This window comes from Stegastes partitus, unplaced genomic scaffold (assembly GCF_000690725.1).
Source record: "Stegastes partitus isolate 25-593 unplaced genomic scaffold, Stegastes_partitus-1.0.2 Scaffold734, whole genome shotgun sequence".
Classification (NCBI taxonomy): Eukaryota; Metazoa; Chordata; class Actinopteri; family Pomacentridae; genus Stegastes; species Stegastes partitus.
The window spans coordinates 247671-268786 of record NW_007578465.1 but is presented as its reverse complement, the minus strand read 5'-3'; the positions used below and the strand labels follow the sequence as shown (position 1 = coordinate 268786).

At 42.3% G+C, this 21116-nt stretch overlaps 1 protein-coding gene across 1 annotated transcript in view; it reads right to left on the bottom strand.

The window, feature by feature from the left end:
• arid1b (AT-rich interactive domain 1B) overlaps positions 1-21116 on the bottom strand; it is a 61953-nt gene that overhangs the window by 17651 nt on the left and 23186 nt on the right. Inside the window, exons 5-11 of the mRNA XM_008291317.1 lie at positions 8869-9115; positions 8694-8777; positions 7614-7769; positions 7147-7489; positions 5910-6101; positions 4758-4921; positions 4544-4653 (exon numbers count right to left, since the gene is read on the bottom strand). Of these exons, the coding sequence (XP_008289539.1) occupies positions 4544-4653; positions 4758-4921; positions 5910-6101; positions 7147-7489; positions 7614-7769; positions 8694-8777; positions 8869-9115 (1296 nt within the window). The remainder of the gene's footprint in view (positions 1-4543; positions 4654-4757; positions 4922-5909; positions 6102-7146; positions 7490-7613; positions 7770-8693; positions 8778-8868; positions 9116-21116) is intronic.

Here is a 21116-nt window from a genome sequence, read left to right as displayed (position 1 = left end):
AAGAGATGCAACGAAGGCTGGACTTAAGGGATGTTCTAGTTCTGCTGTGGTTCTGGAGACAGCTGCACAAAACACCTTAAGTGACACTTAAGGCTGAATCGCTCCTTTGCTGAGGGATTTACTTAAGAGCACTCCCTTAAAAAAGTTTCCTTAGCGAACCTGAAGGCATTGAAAGAGATTCTACAACGATAAAATCCTACAGTTACCATGGAGACTGCTTGTGACACCTGTTATCATCTCACCTGCTATCACCTCACAAAGATGGTGTTTAGATAATAAAAAACCAAAGAATAAAAGACAAGAAAACAAAATGTTTGACATCTCTTATTGATTCCTGCACAAGCATCAAACTGAAAAAAAAATCTGATCCTTGAAAAACTGCAAACACTGAATGTGAGCGGAAATTGCAACAAAAATGAATTCAGGAAGTGTGACATGTTCATCTTCTTCTTTTATCGCCATAAACTCAGTTTTGTTGCAGATAAAATAGAATCCAAGGAAACCTAAGTTTGCATCCTTACTTCAGCTGCTAAGGTCTCTTTGAATCCCTTAAATATAAAACCAAGATATAGAAAAACCCTTAAATACCTACAGGAATCTTCTAAGGAAACCTTGAAGAGAAGCCTTTGGGATGCTTTGTGCAACAGCTTAATTTTAGGGAAACTTCAACTAAGACTATAAGAAAAATTCTAAAGCAGTTTGTGCTACTTGCCTGTTTTTTCAGTTTCTAAAGCTACACACCATGTTTGGTGTTGATCTTGGCTGGTGCAGTATTAACCTACGACCTCCTGCTTTTCAGGGTGTATTTTGCGCACTGGATGTCGTGCATAAGCTGTAAAGTTGCTGCTTTAAAAGTGTAATAGCAAGAATTTCACAATAACGGTGGCCTCTAAAGATAAAGCACATACAAGAGTTAAATTTACATCATGCAGCCAGTTTATCCACCTGCATGTTCAGATGGAGGTACTGGGAGAGACCGGCCAGTCTGACATGATCAAAGTCTGTCAGCCTCCCAGGGAGAAGAACTTACTGCTGGCTCTGCTGATATAATTCCTATTTGCAAAAAAATACATATATATATTTTCCTACCAGTATTTCTGACGGTGAAGTTACATGTTTTATGGACAGTACGCTGCCTCTGTATGCACTGTGTCACCACGTCAATTAAAAAATGAATAAATAAAATGATCAGTTGCAGGTTTTAAAAAAAAATACAAATTACAGGTTGGATAATGTTAATCTTTAGTCTGTTTGCATGCTGCCTCTGATCTTTTTGGTTTTTTGATTTGTACCAACATTAAGCCAAATGACCAGAAGACTTGCCGAGATAAGACCACTCATGTCAAGTGTCGGCCTGCTAGGTGCTGAGAGGAGTGGCCGGAAACCACTCCGTTCATTTTTGCATGCGTTTTCTTTCTTTCTTGCATTTTGCCTATTGCATGTTCTTTGCCCTTCAGGGCCACCGTAGCCAATAAACTTCTCTTAAAAGGCTTCAAATCATTCCACAATCTGACACAAATAAATAAATGTCAGAGAAGACAACTGCCACAGATTCAACAAATATCTGGATGTTAATCAGTATTCGTAGTGACATTTTATCCTGATCAAAAGCCAAATAAACAGTCAGGTCTTCCCCTGCGCTTCAAGGAAAACAAATTCCTAGTTATCTGAGGAACAAGCAGAGTCACGGTGAATTTTCACATCCGACTGAGACTTTAAAGTTTTTACATTTCCTGTTGTCTCACATCTATTTTGAAATTCTCTGACAGTTGACATGAAAAAAACACAACAATGAAAAAAAAAAACACCTAACTTATGGAGTGTCAAACCATGAGCAAACTGTTTCAGCACGAAAACAAAAAAAGTGGCAAAAATTAGCAGCGGCGTCTCTGCACTCTGGAGAAACTTGAAGCCGAGCTGCTGTAACTCCTCGACAAACTGCAGGCACAAAGCCGCCACTTCTCATCAACCGAACCCGAGTCAAAGCGGAGGCAAAGACGAGCCGTCTCTCGTAACCCCCGACCGCCAGAAACAGATCTGCACCGGCTGTGATCAAGGCCGACTGTTCGCTATTAGATAATGAGGAGAGGCGAGTCAGAAGAGAGCAGCGAGGAGGAGAAGTCGGAGCTAAACAAGACGGAAAACAAGAAGAAACAAGCAGACGGAGAAGAAAAAAAACCTGAAGAGAAAGCTGCGTTGGAGGAACTCTGGCTCGTGTTGGCAGCGACCGGTTATTTTGGGTTTTCTGTAACACTTCCAAACCAGCCAAAGCCAGATGAAATAATGACAGGTGTAACAAACACCGAGCTGCTGGAAACAAACTGATCAATACTGTCAGCTACAATGAAGAGCAACCAGCGAGGAAGTCGCAGGAAAAGCACAAGGGAATCAGTCTCTTTGTGGAACCTGGAACAAACAGACTGCACTGAAAAGCTGACATATCAATCTGAATCACACTTTTCTTCCGCTGCTTGTTTACAAACCCTGACAGATGCTGCTTTCAGATTCTCAGAGTCTCCGTTTGTGTCTCTTTTTGCCAAAAATGTAATAACCTGCTAGCCGGCCCGACTCAAAAACGGTGGGCTCTTCCCTTTCTCCAACTTCGCTTTATTTACGAACATGCGGAAAAGACGACCGGGCCTTTTCTGTGAGGGCCCCTCGGCTTTGGAACGACCTACCTGAGGAAATAAGGCTTGCAGATTCAGTATCTTCTTTTAAATCACTTCTTAAAACCCACTTTTGCAGACTCGCTTTCGAGTGATGCTCTCTTTTAGATTTTCACCTGCTTCTTTTCCCTTTTTTTATTGGTACTACCTGCTGTCCTTCTCTCTTTCTGAATCTACTTTTATCATACTTTTATCTTCATTCCCCTGTGATGTCGTCTTTTTAATCAGTCCTTTTAATCAGTTTTACAAATACACCTTTCAATAGTGACCCAGTCTGTCCTTTTTCATTTTTATTGTGTGTATTTTTATTTTTATATTTTGAGAGTTCACCTGTACTTTTTATACATGTTGTTTTTTCGTTATTGTGTAAAAGCACTTTGCTTATTGTGTTCTTAAAAAGACACAAATAAAGAGTTTATTAGTGAAATATAGCTAATGAAAGCCACTACTTGACGTTGAACCTGGAGCATCGGTTTAATCATGCAACTTTGCTTTCTGCAGATCCTTGTCTTTTAGGGAGATTACTTCTAGAAAACAACTGCTTCATGAGTTTGTGCCAAAATAATCACATGAAACTATTTAAACACAGAACAAAAATAAGAATGAAAAAAAACAACTCACTGAAGCAAACAAACATCATTTGAAATGTTAAACGTATGACTTGCAAACAAATTATTTGATTTTTTTGGAGGATTTTAAATCCTTTTGTTCCCTTTTCTTGGTTTTCACTGATCAGACTTTTACTTGCACTGTCAGCTTAGCAGTTTCACTACCAGCGTTCTCGTTTGTGTTGCCTGACTTCCTGTTTGCAGTTCTGACAGGAACCTCTCTTGTGGGCGGGGCTTTTTAAGGCTGCATCCCCATTGGCTAATGCGTTTTTGAGTGACAGCTCAGTGCCCCTGATGTTGTCGTGTGCTGGACGAAGGCTGTTTGCTGAGTAGAGTAGTAAGAAACATCTCCTGTGGCCTTCGACGTTCTCTCTGAGTGATCGTTAGAATCGAAATACAGCAAATTCTCAGTACAGCTGCTCTCTTTAACTTATGAGTGTGACGACTTTGTCAGACGCTGTTAAGGTTTTGAAATCAGGGTTTTAGTGGTTTAGCAGCTTGGAGGTGACTGCTGGTTAACATGTAGTCCTAATGGGCCATGTTTCACTCACTACTTTGTTCTCACTCTACTGTCTGACAACAGAAATAGAAAAATATCCAAATGAGAACTTCATTGGGATTTATCTGCATCAAAATGCAGTACTTGTGAGCACAGAGAGCAGGAGAGAAGAAACCAGGAGAGAAGAAACCAGATGTTGGTTCACCTGACAGTGAAGGCAACATTCAGATCAGTGAGAAAGAAGCTGAGAGAACTAAACAAAAGGACAAAAAGAACAGAACAAATAATTGCTTGCAAGCTGCACATTTAACTTTTGAGATGACCTTTAATTGCCACAGTTGGTATTTTTCTCATTTTTGCTGGATATGTAAGAAGGTTATTTTAATCACAAATCTGACTCTGTAAGGGAGCACCTTGGGTTCCCGCTGTGATCCAGACTCCATTAAGCAGAAAGTAAGCTGATTGATTGGTTTTGATTTAACTCATCGCATGTATCTAAAATTTCAGTGGATGGTTTCATCTTTCCAGCCTGACTATCATCATTATCACACTTTAAGGAACATACAAGTACTTTGTGGTTTTTAACATGTACATGGTTAACGTCACTCTGCCATTCAGAAACCATTATCAGAGCTGTGAAGGTGCATTCTCTGCATTAGGCTCAGCACTCATGCATCTGTTAGAGCATGCCAGGAGAGCAAAGCCGGCCGTGTGGGACACTGGCAGAGCAAACAGCCACTGTGATTGGTTAACAGAGCCAAAAGACAAACCTTGGGTTTGGGTGGTTCGGTGGCAGCGCCGATGCCCTCTTTATTGAGCTCAACTCTTTGCTTGACATCTGCGTGAGGGCCCATCCCCTCGGCTGACATCATCATAGGCCCTGAAAGGTAAAGGCAGCAGATCAACTTTCAAATAGTAACCAAGGCTTCCAGGAACACTCCATCACATTCTAAATCATTCTCAACAGAAGTTCTATGCTCCTACCTGATGATGGGGCATTGTAGGGAGGTCCCTGTGGCGTCATCCTGCCAGAGTTACTGCCCGGCTGCTGGCTAAAAGGACCTCCAGGACCTACAGGACCTACGGGACCTCCTGGGCCTCCAGGGCCCATTCCACCCATCGGCGCCATGCCCGGGTAGCTGCCCTGCCTGGAAACCACAGGAGAAGAAAGGGTTTTGATGAATATTGTGAGATGTCATCCAACAGGTGAGGTGGCAGCTCACATGCAGGTGGTTATGCAGGAGAGGAAGGTGAGGAGTAAAGCATCAGCCTCCAGGATCTGAGCAGCTAACAGATAAAAAGATGAAAAGAAGGAACTGAAGGGTTACGAGATAAGAGCTCAGTGGCAGATGAGGTTAGCTGGGGGAAACTCTCCAGCATGCTTTTTAAGACCTCTACACCTTTATGTTTACTTGTAATTTATGATTTAGTAGTGAAGTACATTGCATCTCTCTGTTTTGCAGCCTGTTGACTCATGTTGTTTGGAGTCTGTCAAATAATAAATTTAAATTTTACCACGTGTCCATGTTTGTATGGACTTTGCAGGATGAAAGGTATGACTGTGGATGTGAACTGGATGCATCAACATACTAGTGTGTGGTTGAACTCTACTAACCTTCTGGTGACATTAGTGAGGGTTTAAATCCAAATGTAGTAAAGATTTTAACCAAATTTTCCCACAATGTGAATTAACATTTGTTAATATTGAGAAGTTGGGTGGAGAAATAAATAGCAGATGGAGCCAATCCTGTGGTTGATCCCATTAGCTGTTGCAAAAGAAGAGGACGCAATGGGATGGCGTCATTAAAAGAGCTCCAGTGAACGCTCAAACGATAGAAAACGCGATGGAAATATGACGTTATTGTTAGTTTCAGCTGTAAAAGGACACGTCAACAGCAGCAGAAGCCCCTCTGAAGCCAAGCAGTCCGTGTGACACAGGAGGACGGTTAGTAAAACATCCCATAACCTCAGTGTGTGCAGCAGAGCCCGACACATACTCAGCACACAGCTTCACCAGGTATCAAGCTTTCATCCACAATCTGTGTTTTATTGTGAAAATAAACCACATTGTTGCGACAGCGGCAAGAAGAGCGATAAAGTGTTTCTGTATCTGCCAGGCTCTGACACCAAACCTACCCATAATGCTCAGGGGGGGTCTGCAGGGTGGGTTGGGGCTGAGCATTGGTGCCCTGTTGGGAGTGGTGAGGAGGGTGAGGAAGATGGTGCTGAGGGTGAGGAGGGTGGGAGGAATGAAGGGTGGGAGAGAGGGCAGGTCGACCCCCGTGCCAGGACTGGTTGTGGTAGACGGGCGAGCGAGCGAAGGGAGGCCTGGAAACACGGTGGGATGGTGGAGGTTGAGAGGCAACACACAGTCCACTTTGATCAGTTTAACCTCCAAATATATGAACACAAACCAACTGATGCTGGCATTCTTTCACTCTGTATTGGAGATACTCTAGTTTAAATATTGTGGTAAATGTTGAATTTATTCATGGACACACACGGAGAGCTTGGAAAAATAATAAAACAGAACTTTGTTTTGAACCCCTTTGCACAATTGGCATTTCTTTGCACATCTGAATTTGTACTGTTTTGTTTTACAGTGAAGCTGTTAAAATTTGAGTTATAGAAGGTTTAAACTTTACATTTTCTAAGCACTAATTTCTAAAGTTTTGACGTACAAAATAGAAGAGAGGCTGAAAGATGTTTTTATTAATTAGAAAACAACACTTACAAACTTCTAACTCAACATATTTGCAGCTCCATACTAATGTTTCCTAATGGCAGCTCTGGTGTTACCATCTTTTTGAGTTGGTCGCTCCAGCACATGCTTTGGTTGCTGACGCTGTGCACAGGAAAGCCTCTAGTCTCCTGATAATGCAGCGCAGCAGCTCAGACAGCTTTGAAATGAGTGACATAAGGCCTTCTAAGAAAATATTTATTTATTTATTTGGCCTTCTTGTCTTTATTTTATAGCACAGTTTGACAGTGAGAGAGACAGGAAAGTAAGGGGGAAGAAAGGAGGAAGGACCTGTGGAAAAGGACCATGAGCGAGATTCACGGCCCTAATGAAATTTTCACCCAAGTTGTACCATTAAATTTGGAGCAATATAAACCTAAAATACGCAGTTGATCATGTTCATTCAATTTAGTTTGATACATTTTTGCTGTACTGTGTCAGCCATTGCAACAAACCAGTACTATTTCTTGTTCCTTGGCTCAGCTGATATCAGCCTGACTGCATCTGCACTCTTTATCAACAGGTGTTCCTCACACCTGGGCTGTTGCGATCTAAATTTTGCTGGAATCTTTAGGATTTTCCAGATGTTTCCAGGAGTCTCCTGCTCTATGACCTGCCTCTGTCAGGACTCACCTGCTCTGGACAGCAGTCGTGGACGAGGAGTTGGCACTTGGTCCAGCGTTGGGGCCGATCTCAGGTGGTTTGCAGCTGGTGTTGGGCCCTGGAGGCCCCATGCCCTGCCCGGCAGGCTGCGGCATGCCGGGGGAGGTGGGGGCCATGGTGTTGCCTCCAGTGTGGTAAGGCCGACCCCCGGCACCAGGCCCGGGGCCACGACCTGCCGGGGTGGAGGGGCCCTGACCGTGCATGGGACTGCTGGCGTTCAACCCCAGGCTGTTGGCCAGGCCAGAGCCCGGGCCGGGCCCACTGTAATTGGCACTGGGGGCCCCGCCGTAGTGGGGGGGCCGAGGGTAGTTACCTGAGGAAGATGAGGTGAGACATTAGACGAAGAAGACAGAGGACACAGCAGACAGGAAATAAATATTATTCCCCTGCAGGGATGAAACGTGCATAAACTGTTTTCCAGTTGCTCCAGCTCATACCTGGGGGTCCGTACTGGCCAAAGGAGTGGCTGCCCTGCTGGTAGGCGCTGTGGTGCATGGGACCCCCTGGTGCTGGGTGAGGAGCCATGGGTGGTGCAGACTGCTGGGGACCAAACTGGGACCCTGTGGTGCTGCGCTGCATGGAGGGAGGAAAACCTGAAGAAAAGACAAATGAAGGAAGGAGTAGGTGATTTAGTTTATATATATTTGATTCCTGCCGAATGAATTGCAACATAGTGATTCTCTGACAACTTATCATTTAGCCAACACTTTGAGCTGGAACTAAATACACGAAAAACTGCCCCAACAGCCTCGACTAGAGTCTGGGTTTAGCATGCTAACACGCCAAACTCAGAGGATGAACTTGGTATACATTATACCTGATAAACATTAGCAACATCACAGTTTAATTTGCCATTAGATCCTGATCTATCCTGTCTTGATGTTGAGGTATGTTTGAATTAAAAGCAATTAATAAAACTACTGCTCTTAAATGGAAGCAACTCTTTTCTTTGAAGATGCTTATATTCATCCAGCTGCTGTCTGATGCTGCAGGTATTTACTAAACTCAGAGGAAAGACTTTTACGAACAGCTGAAAGCAACAAATATAACTTTAGCTGATGTTAATGTTTTGTCAAAACGAACAAAAAAAGAAACAAAAAATCCCAGATTACATAAATTACTGATGAGTAATGGTTAATCTCAGCTCTTTTTTTCGGTCTTCATCGCAGTAAAACTGAATTTTTATGGACATTTCTTTTGTTCTCTGAAGTTTATGGACCAAAGTTGGGACTAAAATACAAAATAAGGCTTCCCTAAATTGCTTCACACAGTTTAAAGTACAGCTATTTGTGCGTCCAGTAATTTCCGTTAATGTGACGGCATGCAGTTCAGACTTGTACTTTGTTGAACGCCATATGGAAATGTTGCTGGGCCAGACCATGCAAGATTGCTATTGCAACTATTATGGAAAAGTGAGCAGAGTGCTGATTCAGACATGAGGGCGGCATACTCAGAAGCCGTTAGAGTAACTGAAAGGAGAGCGTGTCTGAAAGGGCCTTTATACTGGCGAGTCGTACCTCTGTCCTGAGTCATGGCAGACTGGGAGGAATGAGGACCAACATCTGATCCAGGACCAGACATCTGAGGGGTCAACTGGGAGCCTGAGGGACAGAATGAGGGTTAATACTATGCTGGTAGGTCCACATTTCCATTCATCAACTCTCCAAGAGACATGAAGCTACACCATCATACCTGGTCCACTAGTGGCGGGGGACAGTGGTCCCGATCGTGATTGGCTGCTGGACCCAGCGGGGGATGGAGAGGGGGAGGGAGACGGCCCGGTGCGAGCAGGTGGGGGGAGGCGGGGTGAGACGTGGGGTGAGAAAGGCGAACGGGCCGGAGTCCCCTGGTCGCCCTGAGTGCTCCCAGAACCTGATGCCCCTGAACTCACCGCCGCCTCGGTGCCGGTGGGCAAGTCATCGATGGAGCCGGACAGATCCTGAAACACAGAGCCGATTCTGGTCAACAGATGGATCAAACACCTGCTCATTTTACCTTAAACTCAATCATTTATCTCTTATTTATTTTATTGAATCTTAGGGCAACATTTTCTGAAGGTAAGAGCTGTGTGGATTAGTCGATTGTCAGTCGATCATAGCACCATGGGTGATGGTTTTAACTGAAGATGTTTGTGATATTATAGTCATGAACAACTAATCCTTTTTATTATCCATAAAAATGTAGGACACTGTATACACAATTTCTTTAGAATTTTTAACATTACACTGAAACATCTTGTCAACAAGTGCACCAGCTCCAGCTTAATATGTAAAAGCACACCATGGTTCCAACAAAAATAGAAGAGGGGGTTGTAGTTCATGAGTCACCAATAATTTCCATAGATTTGGATGATGAGCAACTGTTTTATGTGTAAAGAAGATGTAGATGCCTGCTGCCACACTTCAGGAGGCACCGCACAGATGGGCTAATCAATCAGTTGACAAAACCCAATTCAACAGCAACCACACTGACAACTGATCAATAAGTTCTAACACAAAATTAGCAAAGATTTTATGGATCCAGGTTCTCATTTTTCACCTCATCAATCACTTCATCTCCTTCTCCTGAATCTCTTAATACCTGCAGTCTTCATCTTTTGTGCGATCAGATTGTTGCAGGAAAATAATTAGAAACTATTTTCAAAGGTGAATTTGTGGTTTCTTCAGCTAAAGTGTCAAATATTAGCCGGTTCTAGACTCTGAATGTGGGAAGTTGATGCATGTGGTAAATGGTAAATGGCACTTATATAGCGCTTTTATCCAAAGTGCTTTACAGTATGTTTCTCATTCACGCATTCACACACCAATGATGACAGAGCTGCCATGCAAGGTGCTGCCTGCTATTGGGAGCAACTTCAGGTTCAGTGTCTTGCCCAAGGACACTTCGACTGTGGAGGGGCCGGGGATCGAAACGTCAACCTTGTGATTGGAGGACAGCCCGCTCTACTACCTGAGCCACAGCCGCCCTGGCATTTGTTAGTTGTATGTGACTATCGACAGAATATTTTATTTATAAATTATTTACAAATGTACAGACCTATTGCTTATTCTGCTAACTGAGACAATCACCTGCACATTAACTGACAATTAAAACAGGGATTAGCTGAAGCCCCGTTGGACGTACAGTAATTGCATTTTTGGATTTCACCAGTTTCATTCTTCTGTAGGTGTATACGGTGTGGTGGTCGTAGTTTTATTTCCAGCGGGACTTCTGACTAAACTGTTCAACGAAGCACCACAGCTGCTGCTCTGTAAATGACATCAACGACACTCCTACAGGAGGATCATTGACTATTGTTTCGCTTTGGCTCGTAAATGCGGCTCCTAAATGAGCCGCGGAGGTGGAATCGTCCCAGCTGGAGGACGTTAAGAATCTGACCCAAAACCAACAGAACCAAGTGGAAACTCTGCAGCTTCTTACTAGCCAAGCGTCTGAGCAGGAGGTCAGCATCCATCCATGATTTGGTGTCGAGCGAGAAAAGAGAAAGGCAAAGAACTGCTAACTGTGTGGGAGAATGGAGAAAAATGGACTCCAGTGCAGCTTCAGTTCAAGTGTTTTGGGGGACTGCATGTCATGTGGAGTGGTGGAAAGATTGTTGTATTAACCTCTTAACATTCATGGCCATTTAGTCTACAAAAGTAGCATGAATGTTAAGGGAGTTACTATTCCTGAATTCTAAATATTGCTTTCATGGCCCTGGTTTCTCATCTGTAAGGTATTGCGCTCTAGTTTCCGATCAAAGACTTAGATTTTACCAAAGTGATACTGAACCAAACTTACAGAGGCACAAACTTGGGAAGTCCCAGCCATAAGGGATAATTATATGTACACAGGTTTGGGTACAAAAGCACTAAAATAATCTTTATCAAAGGCATTGTCCAAAGCATCTATTCAGAGACACTTTTAGCTCCAATTTTTGAGTTTGTGACACATTTCCTGCCTGCTTCAGTGACAGCGTTCCCAGCTACTGCAGCTGTTTTTAGGGAAAATCTGTAGGAAGCCTGAGCGCAGCAGAGACGAGCTGGTGAACATAGCAGCTAAAGAGTCAGGCATTTCCCTCAGGAGCTGGTGGAGACCAAAAACCGAGCAAAGAGAGAGAGAGCAAATATTGAAGTTCTTGAGGATCACAAACACGACTCCAAGTCAATCATTCTGTGGAAATAAGCACCTGTTGGCTTACAAGATCAACATAACTTTATATGCTGATAATCTGCTTATGTAGGGTTCCACACTAACTTCTTACACATACTGCATTGGTTTGACAAACTTTTTCATTTAGGAGTTTATAATTTAGGTGCACTCAGAATTTTTCGCTGTAAAAAATACACAGTAAGTGTTGAATTGTTTGTCAGTTTCTATACACGTTGGTATTTTCTTAACAGACTATTTGAATGGCTGTAATCAGGATTAAAAGTGCAGATGACTGTTCTGCACATTTAAAAACTTCTTTTTCATAAGGATGATCTTGAACTTGGACACAACTTCAGATCATCACGATAAGTTGAGGTTGTATCAACAGCAAATTAAAACTTGAGCAGGAAACACAGAGGACTTCAGTAAGTTCAAATATAAAGCCAAAAAAAAAAAAAAAGAGAAATAAAGGCTCCTCTGCAGCTGACGTCAATAAACTAAGAAATTAGGATAACTGTTCCTGCACTAAAACAGTCAGACCTTGATGAAGAAAAGACAAAAGACAAGGTAAAACGAGCCGCTGCAGAAGGACTTTTCCTACGTCTTCAAACTCTCCTGCAGCTCGTTGATTTATGGCTGTAATTACTGCGTTTCATTAAAGCCTCACAGCCTCTGATTGGATGAATAAAATTTTCCGGCCTCATCGCTCACTCAGAGTTTTCCTGCAGAGTGAAGGAGGACGAACGGAGGAACAGACGTGTCTTTATGTTTCCTCCGCAGTAACATTGCCCTTCTCCTCCTCCTCGTCTCAGCCTGAACGTAAAAAACCTCACGACCGCCGCCGCCGCGTCCCCAAATCAATTCAGCGGGGAGGAGTAGCCGGCGTCATCCTCGACATGTGAAACTACAGGAACAACAGCTCCCACTGTTCCTGGGTGTTTACTGCTGCTTTATGGACATCAGTGATCCATACTGTCGTGATCAGAGCTTCAGTGTGTGACAGCTGACAGAGCAGCAGACTGATGGAAAATGTAGTGTGTTGATGCTTGAAGGGTCATCTGTTGTTAATTATTGTTCATAGTTGTTATAATAACCAGTAGGGCTGGTCTGTATAGCACTTTATGGTCTCTGGATATTCAGGCCCGATTAATGATGAATGTCCAAATATTCTTAGCGGTTGGGGGGACGCGTCCACCCCGGGGATGCGCTCCGACGGGTGGAAGAGGCCAGAATGCACAGGCAGTACCGGGCTGCTGATGCTAGTTTAGAATAGTGGTCACAGTTCTGTTTCCCCCATTGGTGGTGGTGGCGCCACCATCCGTGTTTACTTCTTTAAACACTGAGCACGCTCACTGCGTGTGACGTCGTCGTGTCCTCTTCTGTGCATGCAGGACACTTTTGGGTCGTATGAAGTTCACACAGCAGATCACTTACACGTCGTATTTAATTGGAAATGTGAACAAAATCGCAAAAAAATCGGATTTCACAAAAAAAATTTGAATTAAGCATTAAGTCCTGCAGTGTGAACGTAGCCAATCTGTGGGATTGTTCAGTCAGATGATACGCTGTTATCCTTATTGGTGACATAAAATGTCATGTCGGAGTTGGAAACCAAGGCTGTCGCTATGTTAAGGCTGTTTTTAATGGGTTCCGTTCGTTTTTCCTAAAAACCTGTCAGATAGCAAGGTTAAGGGTCGGATTATCGAGTCATGACTGTATATACTGCAAAAAGTCTTTATTTTTTAAAAATAATACAGACTTTATAGACTACTCTGAATCAAGTCTTTATTTTGTTATTGTGGTCTGAGTGTGTGTGTTTATATGTTGTCCTATGTGTAGGCAAATTTCAGTTTAAAAGGGGCTTATTTACATTGTGAAGACATGTTGGACCTCATAACCTGTTTTCTGGTTCAGGTGTCGCTGAGCGTCCTCACAGAGATAGAAAGCAATGCATGTGAAACAGACAAACACACGGAGAGTGTCAGGCTGACGGTTAAAAGAAGGAAAGAGAAGGCGAAGACGAGAGAAAGAATAGGAGAGAAGATAAGGAGGAAGGAGGCAATGAAAGGAGGAGGGCAAGAGTTTAAGAAGAGAAAAGAAAAAGGACAGGGAAGAAGGAAGGATCAAGGAAAGGAAAAGAGAGGCAGACAGAGACAGACAGGAGGAAGGATGCTAGGAAAGAAGAGAATCAAGAAAAAAAGGGGTACAGGAAAAGATATGTCTAAGAAGTAGTGGAGAGGAAGACAGATAACAAGGAAAGAAAAGGAGGAAAGAGAAGGACAGAGGAAAGGAAAGAGCTGGAGAAAAGGGAGAGACAGATAGGAGGGAAGATAAGCTGAGATAATAAAGATGAGGAACCAAAGAAGAAGGACAAGAAAGACCAAATAAAGGACAGAAACAAAAGAAAAGAAACAGGAAAGTCGAAGAAGCAAAGAAGGAGGAGGAGGGCAGAAAGATGGAATGAGTAAAAGAAAAAAGAGTAAAGAAGGAAAGAGAAAGACAGAAGGAAAGAGAAGAAGGGACTGAGGAAGGACAGGAAAGAGGAAGGGAGTCAAAGAATCAAAAAAAGGAGAGAAAGACAGGAGGGAGGAAGAATGTAAAGAGGAGGTAAAGAAGAAGAAAGAAAGTTAAAGGAGGAAAGGAAAGAAAAGAGGTGATAGGGAAATAAACGAGGGGATGGCCAAAGAAAAGGAGAGAACGAAAAACAAGGATGAAGAGAGAAAGCGAGGGAAGAAAAGAGGAGGAGAAATTGAAAAAGAGGACAGAGATGGAGTGAGAAAGAGGAAAAGAGGAGAAGAAAAAGACTGAAAGGCAGGAGATGAGAGGAAAGGAAAGCGAGGAGTAGAAGAAGAGGAGTGAAGCACTGCGCTCAAATCTCCCATCTGCCCCTGGGCCTTGGGCCAGCCAATCACAGCGCGGCAACCCATCCTCCCTCCCTCCGCCCCTTGCCAACAGCTTGGCCAATCAGCTGCGGCGCTGCGACACACACAGTTCTAATTATAAAGAGTGAGCTGCAGAGAGAGAGAGTGTTGCTCTGCAGCCTCGCTCGACCTTCCTCCACTCCTCTTCCTTCACCTCCTCCTTGTCCTCCTTTCTCTCCTTCGTTCACCTCCTCTGCCTGTCCTCCTCCTCTTCCTCACCTATCTGTCCTCCATCCTTCACCTCCTCCTCCTCCTCCCTTACATGCTCTCATACTTTATTCATTTACATCCTCGTCTTCCTTCCCTGTTTGTCCTCCTCCTCACCCCTTGTCCTTTTCCTCATCTCATTCTTCTCCCCTTCCTTTCCTCAACCACCGTCTCCTATTTGCTCACATTCCTCCTCCTCTTCCTCTCCCCCCTCAACTTCCCACTCCTCCTTTCTTCTTCTTCCTCCCATCCTTCACCTCCTCCCCTCATGTTCCTCTTGTTCTTCTTTCCTCCTCCTCATTATGCTTTCATGCTTCACCTCCATCCTCTCTTCCTTCACCACCTCCCTCTCTGTCTCACCTCATGCAATCTTTTTCTGTCAGCTCCTCTTCCTCCCATAAATAAAACCTCCTTTTTCCTCCTTTGCCTCCCATCCTTTCTGTCTCCCTTTTTTATACACCTCATCCCTCCTTCTTCCCTCCTCCTGAATATTTGCGAGATCTGCTCAGCTCTCAGAGATTTCCTGCTCCTTCAATCGATCCTTCTCCTCATTTTCAGTTTTTCCCCTCTCCACTTCTCCTTTATCATCCTCTCCTCCTTCCCTCGTCTAGCCTCCGTTATTTGTCCTCAGCACCTCCCTCCCTTGTCTCCTCTTTTCCCCTCCATCACACTCTCCTCTCCTCCTCCTCTGTTAGTCAGCGGCTGTTGTTTTGTAATTCAAATATTTCTCTTGGCTCGGCAGCCACATGAATCACCGTGTGTGTGTGAGCACTCCCGAGTCTATCTTTGTGAGGACCGCCTTCAGTTTCAGACCAGCAGCTTCCAGCTTTCTTTACGCTGATGGACCTCGCAGATCCATCACAAGAGCTCAGGCACCTCTCAGAATTAGAATTAGTCTTCAAACTGAGTCGTCAGCGTTTCAGCTACCTTCTTCAAGTTCGCATTTGTACGTCTAGTAGCAACACTGGATGTTTCGATCACTTATCGTATTTCATTGTTTTTAGCTGATTATTTCTTGGTGTATTTATTACTTTTACCTAAATATTTCGGATTTCTGCGTATTGCAATGGAAGCAAATAATACACCTGAACATGACGTGAAGGTTGTCTTCTATCTGAGGGTGATCATGTTTTCATGTTTTTTGAACCGAGTTATTCGAAGTGTTTCTGCAGAGTGTTGCATTATGAGTTGTTTTTGTAACCTTAATGTTTTTAGGTTAGTTAGTAAATTTAGAGGAAATCAGCACTAAAGTTGGTGAGAGTGGTTACCACAGAGGAAACAAATTCAGTGAAAACAAGTTCATGTCTTTTCTGCAAAATTGTTATTTTACCAAGCAGACACTTTAGTATGTTATACTGTTAAAATGCTACTGTGGGACCAAAAAAGTTTTTCATCTGTCTACCATCACTAGACTGTGCTTGTATAGGGCTTTTCATACAAATATAATGCGACACAAAGTGCTTTACAAACAAACAAATAGCCCCTATCTACACACACAGCAATGAACGGTTATGTCATAAATAAAGGACTCAATAAAAATAGGGCCTGAGGAACTGAGGGAAAGCAATCATGAATAAATCTCATAAATTTGCAATGACGAAATACAAAAATAGAAAAGTTAACAGACAACAAAATAAAATTTAATAAAAAGCCAAACTAATAATTTTTAGTTTGCTTTTAAAACTACGAACAGTTAAAAATCAAAAAAATTAACTCCTGCATGAACAACCTCATAGGTCACTGGTTCTTAGCTTGCATGTGAAATCTGTAGGAGTGTAAAATTCTATTTTTGTCCCTGTTTGGTTAGTTTTCCACACAAATTCTACATATTACTGTCACTAATGGCTACAGTGTTAACATGGCTTTGAGGTCATGGTTTAAAGACACATCTCAGTGTTTTGTTCACTCATCCAACCACCCCAACATCCTCCCTACACCGACTGTGAGGCTCTATAACGTCGACTGACTTCCTCCTTTGCTCCCATCATACCCGATACGGCCTCTACAGGTCGCTGCCAAAATGAAACATAATTACAGGTTGTAATAAGCTGCTGCACAAGCAACCTACGTAGGCCATTTATTATGATTATAGGAGGACAGCTTCATTTTCATACACTCCCAATAGCAACACAAAATGCATTAAAACTAACTCAGGTTGGCAATTTTTATCGCATTTGGCTGTTTATTTTCCTCCATAATTGTGGAAGTCATTTCTATTTCAGAAAGAAAATGAGAGACGGTCAACAGACATTTAGATTTGTGTCTCAGAATAACTGGAAGGAACCAAATCCTACAGGCAGAACTGAATATTATGGACTCTGAAGTGAAGTCAACTTATTAAACAGTCTGCGAGGCCTTCGGGTGCAGCTGATTTCTGCTGATTTTTTTATTTTCTCTTCCTGCAACGGAGCTGTCTCCCCTCAGCCAGCAGTCGCCATGGCAACTGCATCAGCACCCTGACTTCAAAAGGAGGCTCCGAAAGAGAAAGAGGAGACGAAAGAGAGAGAGGGGGGGGAGACAGAGAAAGAGAGAGAGAGAGAGAGAGAGAGAGAGAGAGAGAGAGAGAGAGAGGATGAGACTGGCGGCACAGTAACAAGAGAGGGAAATGAGACATGGGAGGAGAAGGAGGGCGATGGAGGAAAAAAACAGAAAGAAAGAGAGGATGAAGGAGGAGCAGTGAATGTGAGGGGAATAAAACAGAATGCAAAGAGGCGGAATTGGAGATGGATGGAAAGACTGAAGGTGAAGCAGAGAGAAACAGAAAGAAAGAAAGAAGGAGGGGTGTTCACGTCGGTACTGAAGGTGGTTTAATTCAAGCCGTTAAAAACTGTTCCGGATGGTTTTCTAACAGCCTGGAACATGTGCAAACGAGTGTGACGGAGGTGTGACCCCAACTGGAAAATATTCTGCTCAGATCTGTTATGTTTCACATCTCACCTTACAAAGTTTATCAAATTCATAGACTTTCAATTTTCAGGAAAAACTTCAGAAATAAACAGAGGTGTGCCCCAAGGCTCAATTCTTGTAACACTGTTGTTTTGCAGTTATATGAATAAGAGATTCATTAAACAATTTGCCAACAAGAGAAAATAAATAGTTTTAGGCAGGTTTTTAATCCAAAATGATAAACATTTTCCAATTCTAAATATTCAAATTTGAGGATTCAATGCATTTCTTTGGTAATACATGATAGTAAACTGGATATGTTTGGATTATAGATTGTTGGTTGGTCTTATCTGGCACTTGAAAGTAGGGCTGGGTGATATATAGCTGGAAAGTGTATTGTGGATTTTTAAAAAAAAAAATTCTGTCAATATATTCAATAATCATGATTTATTTTTTTACTTCATCACTTTAGCCGAGTTAGGAAAAGGTACGCAAGAGTGATATAGAGTAAAATTATATTAGGATAATAGTTTTTATATTTCAGTCACTATCAATAATTACTGATAAGATTATTAAGGCGTATTTTAAAGCAATGATCCAAAAAAACAAAAAAAGGCCAATTAGTAGACTGAAATCAGCTCTTTTTCTATAGATTCTATACAATCCAAACAAAGTTGGAGATGTGCAGTCTTTAAAAAGTGCTTGTGGACCAGGACAACATAGCAGGGTTCAACTACGCTGAGAAGCTTTCTGAGTTCAGACTTTCTGACCTCATGAGTGGTAGTAAGCCTTAGCAATGCAGTACGCTGCTGCATGTCCTTGTACCGCTGGGCTGTTTTGTCATACGGTATTGTACCTCTCCATCGTGGGCTGTCTGCGGGTTGTTTCTTGAGATGGGGGTCGTGACTGGCGGCATGCTGCGTACTCTGAAGGGTGGACTCGGTTAAGGTGATATAACAAGTTTGCTGTATTCCCACCCTTGGTCAGAACAATTTTCCTGCACAGTTTCCACACAGCGGTGTTCTGGTCTTGGTCAGATTTTAAAAAGCCAAAAAACTGCCACACTGACAAGCTGACCTGTTGTTTTTTATCCACAATTTCCCCTACTTCTGCACTCAATTTAAAATTTGCTTCTGCTGTTGTATCACATTCCAATAGTGTAACCGAGCAACAACCTGTTATATGATTGGCTGTTTGCCTGGTATCTGTAGCATGCTCCATTATCAGGGTTATGATTGGCTAGGAAGGGAGAATTCTCAGTTTGTGCAACCAAACTTGTACCTAACGTTGGACGTAAGTGAAAGTAGTGAACATTCAGTAGAATACATTCTTACTTGCATCAATAATCTCTCAATCAATACATATTGTGATCATTTTATTGCCTACTTAAGATGAAGACTGACAAAAAACTAAAGTGCAGATAAATCTGTAATAAAAAAAATTATGACTGCACTGACAAAAGCTGCGTTTCTTTCAAAATGTATTAAAGTTGAAAAATGGAACTGTTTTGAAGGTTTAAACCAAACAAATTAGCACTAAATATTAAAATTGCCATATTTTTAGAGGGAAGTCTGGAAAGACCTGCTCCGCCTACTGCCCCCGCGACCTGGCCCAGGATCAGCGGAAGAAAATGGATGGATGGATATTTTTAGAGCATTTTTAGAGCTTTTGTTATTGAGAATGTTGTAAAAACCTAAACCCAGACTATAGCTGTCACTATATCAGAATTTCCCTTCCTAAATATTGTGGCCAAAACAATTTATGATAGAGGTATTTTTTTGAGAGAAAAAAAAAGGATCTGGTAAATTCATCTTTAACTTTATCTTTTGTGTGTTTTGTCTCGTTTTTTTCAAAAGATTACAATGAAAATAGTAGTGTAGGTAGATGGAGAGAGTCTCTATAATGGATGTTATTCTTATGTCGGCATGTCAAGTTACTGGATTGTTTATATTATCATCAAATATGTAAAATCAACATTTCATTTGCTAAATATCACAGGTACCGTCAATACCAGTATATTGAGACATCCTTATCCCTGACAATGATACAGAAGTGCGTATTTCTAGCTAGTCCCTCAGCGGCCGTGATCCTGCTGCTACAAACGCACAAGGAGTTTTCCAGGACAAATTCCCAGCTCGTGAAGCCAGAAGATCGAACACAACTCTCCTGGAAAATGTTGGCCTTCAGCTGCTTTGGCCACAGCTGCAGCAAAGGCTGACTGATTTCCGTTTGGTAGATGTCACTCTGTAAGTTACAGCAGCTGTGTGCAACATAAGAGGACCAGAAACATGAAATATATCAGCCTGGCTTGACTCGTATTCATCCAAGCAGAATGAAAAGACTTTCTGATGTCTATAAATGTTCACAAAAAAATGACATTTTCGTGTGTTTGTCATAGTTAATCTCTGACATGTTTGCAAGCAGTTTAATTTTAATATATGGTCTTCTATGCTTTGTGTAAATGCAGTTTCACTAACGATCCGAGGCGTGTAGGTGTGTTTAAAAAAAAAAAAAAGCACATCTTTTAAATGTAAATTACAGTTCAGGCTTCGTTCTGTCACAGATCACCAGGACACATCATTATTTCAGCTGTGTGTCTCTGTGCAGCCTGGCCGACATAGGGCGAGCCAGCAGGAAGCCTCAGGCGCTCAGAGCGTGATACCTGCGAGGTTCAGCTCCCAAGAAAAGAGGACGCCGTCATTATCGACAACAACGACGAGCTGCGCGACAATCAGAGTGTGCAGACGGCGGGGAGGCCTGAAACACGTTCAATCTTTCACACAGTCAGAGTCTGAATCACGACCACTGAGCCTGACAGCAAACCGCTCTTCTTTTTCTATAATGGAGCTCCATATGTCGGCTTTATGATCTGCTGCTGCTGTTGTCACAATCAGGACAGAAAGTCAAACCCGCTTCTTCCCAGAACGCTCAGGTTTAAGGAACTCTGTGAAACAACAGGGCTGTAAAAGTTTCATGATCAGACGACTCAGAGTTATTGATTTGTTTCAGTTTTTAATGCTGCTGTAATTTGCTTATTTTACTTACATCTTACATGAAATGCTCACTGACTGCCGGGTATGTTTTTAAGTTGGATTGTGACTGAGCTGTGGGTTGGGTCAAGGAACGGAAGTGAGGCCCACAGGTTTGTTTCAAAATCATTATTCTTTGGTTTATTACAGCCCTACAGCACGGAAATCAAACTAATGACGTGAATATTTACCAAAAACAAAGAAGATCTGTAATATACAAGCTCAACGTCAGGAGTGATCCGGATCAGTTGTTTCTTCCTGATATGAAACTCTGATGGATACTGACTAACTATTCTTCTAATGCACAATTTATTTTTAATAAAACTCTAATGTGACAAGCAGGTACTTAACAACTGCAGCCATTAACATTTGCTCGATTCTTTTTTATAATTAGTGACAACATTTCTAGAACTTGGTAGAAATTACCCTGAAATGTACAGCGAAATAGTAAATTAGGAGAAAAATGTACTTGAAAATACAAAATCAAGCCCGGCGTACTTTAACTGTCATTTTGCTTCAGCATGTGTAAGCTTTTAAGAGAAGCTACCATCCTGTTATCTTTCCATACTGGCCTGAAAACAATGCGTTTTAATGGAAATGAGCTACTGTCTTATCCTGTGTTTGTGTTGAGATGTTTGTATGATGCTCAGTTAATTGACTGTCTTTTTATATGAATTACCAACTTGTCTTGATCAAGTCAGTCGTGCGATTCTAGTAAATGCAAAAACGACTGACAAGACAGAGCCGAGCAATCAGCATCGGTATC